Here is a 2,188-nt window from a genome sequence, read left to right on the forward strand (position 1 = left end):
ACCGGCAACTCAAAATTCGCATCGCGGAGATCACCCGACAGGCGGCTGAGTACGCGGCCCAACTCACCGACTCTAATTGGGTAGACCGATGTAACCAGGCAGCTCGGCAAATGTCGAGTCGCAGTACCTGGCGTCTCTTCCGCGCCCTTATCGATACGGCACAGACCCGTACAGAGACACAAAAACACCTTCAAAGGGCTATCTATAACTTTAATGGAGACACGTCCAAACTGGCCGAAGCACTCCGCGACAAATATTTGAGCATGCACCAGGATCCCCGTGGTAAGGCGTATTCGTATGCTGGTTCCGAAAACGCCGAGTTGGATCAACCGTTCCAGCTCCATGACCTAAAAGCGGCCCTGGCTAAAATGAAGCGAGGTACAGCACCAGGCCGGGACAAGGTGACGGTAAAGCTTCTTGCCAACCTCCCCGATCCTGCCTACGACATGCTTCTCGATTACTTCAACAATATCTGGCTTGGAGGCACACCCCTCCCTATCGATTGGAAAACGGCAGTAGTAACTTTCATTCCAAAACCGGGTAAAGCCATCAACACCGACAACCTCCGGCCCATCTCCCTCACTTCGTGTGTGGGGAAGCTGATGGAGACAATGGTCCGTGACAGATTGTCAGTATTTTTGGAACAGCAAACCATTTTTTGCAGACACCATGTACGGTTTCCGCCCACACCGGTCCGCACAAGATGTCCTGCTGCAACTTCACAAGGGAGATCCTGGACCCTGTCGAGCACCCCAGCAACGATAAAGTGGTTCTTGCACTTGACCTGCGGGGTGGCCTTCGACAATGTGACCCACGAGATTATCCTATCCCACTTGTCGCAACGGGCTGTGGGCGTATACTTTCCGTTATATCAAACAATTCCTCACAAATCGGCAATCCTATATTCGGCTACAAGACACAGAACATGGGCCATATCAGTTAGGCACACGAGGGACCCCACAGGGAGCGGTTTTGTCCCCATTATTATTTAATCTGGCCATGATGAAGCTCCCTACCCAGTTGGCTGAGGTCGCCGGTGTTCAGCACGCGCTGTATGCGGACGACATCACCATCTGGGCAACACAAGGATCGGTTGGAGAGATCGAGACCAACCTGCAACAAGCGGCAGCTATTGTGGACGAATACGCTCGTCGCTGTGGTCTTGAGTGCTCCCCGAGCAAATCGGAATTCGTGCACCTTCGCCCCAACTCGAAGTGCACAACCAAAATTGCCCTCTCTCTACTTAGCGGACCGATACCCGAACGCGAGGAAATCCGCGTGTTGGGGCTTTTCATTCATCAAAGGCGCAAAATTGACACTACCCTACACAAGATACGAATGGTGGGTGACCAGGTGGGCCGTATGGTTCGTCGGGTATCCAATAAAAGGGGGGGACTACGATGCAAAGATGCCCTGCGGCTGGCTAATGCGTTCGTCACCAGCCGAATTTTATATTCGGCTCCCTACCTCCACCTCCGCAAATGCGATGAGAATGCCTTGGATGTAGTTCTCCGCAAGGTTTACAAGAGAGCACTCGATCTCCCCATAACGACGTCCAACCAGCGTCTCCTCGGTTGGGGATGACCAACACGTTTGGGGAGTTACGAGAAGCTCATCTTACCAACCAATACTTGCGCCTCAGCAAAACACCTGCGGGGAGACGCCTTCTGACCCGCTTACATATATCCCCCGTTACGCAGACGGAAGAACGGGTCCGCATCCCCGAAGCTTGGCGCTTCGCTCTCCAGGTGCGACCTCTTCCGCACAACATGACTAGAGGCACCCATGATGGTCGCCGCCTTGTGCGGGCAGAGGCCGTCTCTCAACTGTATGGTGATAAGCCAGGTGTCTTCTATGTGGATGCTGCCGGCCCGCACCATGGGGGTTGGTTCACGGCGGCCGTCATCCACCGAAACACTACAGTTCAGGGCCTTACTTTCCGTGCCCCAAACATTACATTTGCGGAGGAGATCGCCATTGCACTGGCCGCCGCAGATCCAGAGTCCCGGGTCATTATCACTGACTCCAGGGGCGCCTGCCGAAATATTGAGCAAGGGTATATTCCATACCGCGCATACAAAATTCTCCACGCTTGCGAGTACACGGGGTATCCAACCCGTCGTACAATCGTGTGGGCTCCGGCTCATGCGGGTCTTGAGGGAAATGAGACAGCCGACGCTGCCGCCCG

General features: G+C 54.3%; 1 protein-coding gene across 1 annotated transcript; it reads left to right on the forward strand.

Annotated features, from left to right (window-relative positions):
- Positions 1-999: 999 nt before the first annotated feature.
- LOC119406530 (uncharacterized) lies at positions 1,000-1,584 on the forward strand. Its single transcript, XM_037673270.1, has one exon. The coding sequence runs from the start codon at positions 1,000-1,002 to the stop codon at positions 1,582-1,584; it is 585 nt and encodes a 194-aa protein (XP_037529198.1).
- The last annotated feature ends 604 nt before the right edge of the window (positions 1,585-2,188 follow it).

Source organism: Rhipicephalus sanguineus, chromosome 10 (genome assembly GCF_013339695.2).
Source record: "Rhipicephalus sanguineus isolate Rsan-2018 chromosome 10, BIME_Rsan_1.4, whole genome shotgun sequence".
NCBI classification, from domain to species: domain Eukaryota; kingdom Metazoa; phylum Arthropoda; class Arachnida; order Ixodida; family Ixodidae; genus Rhipicephalus; species Rhipicephalus sanguineus.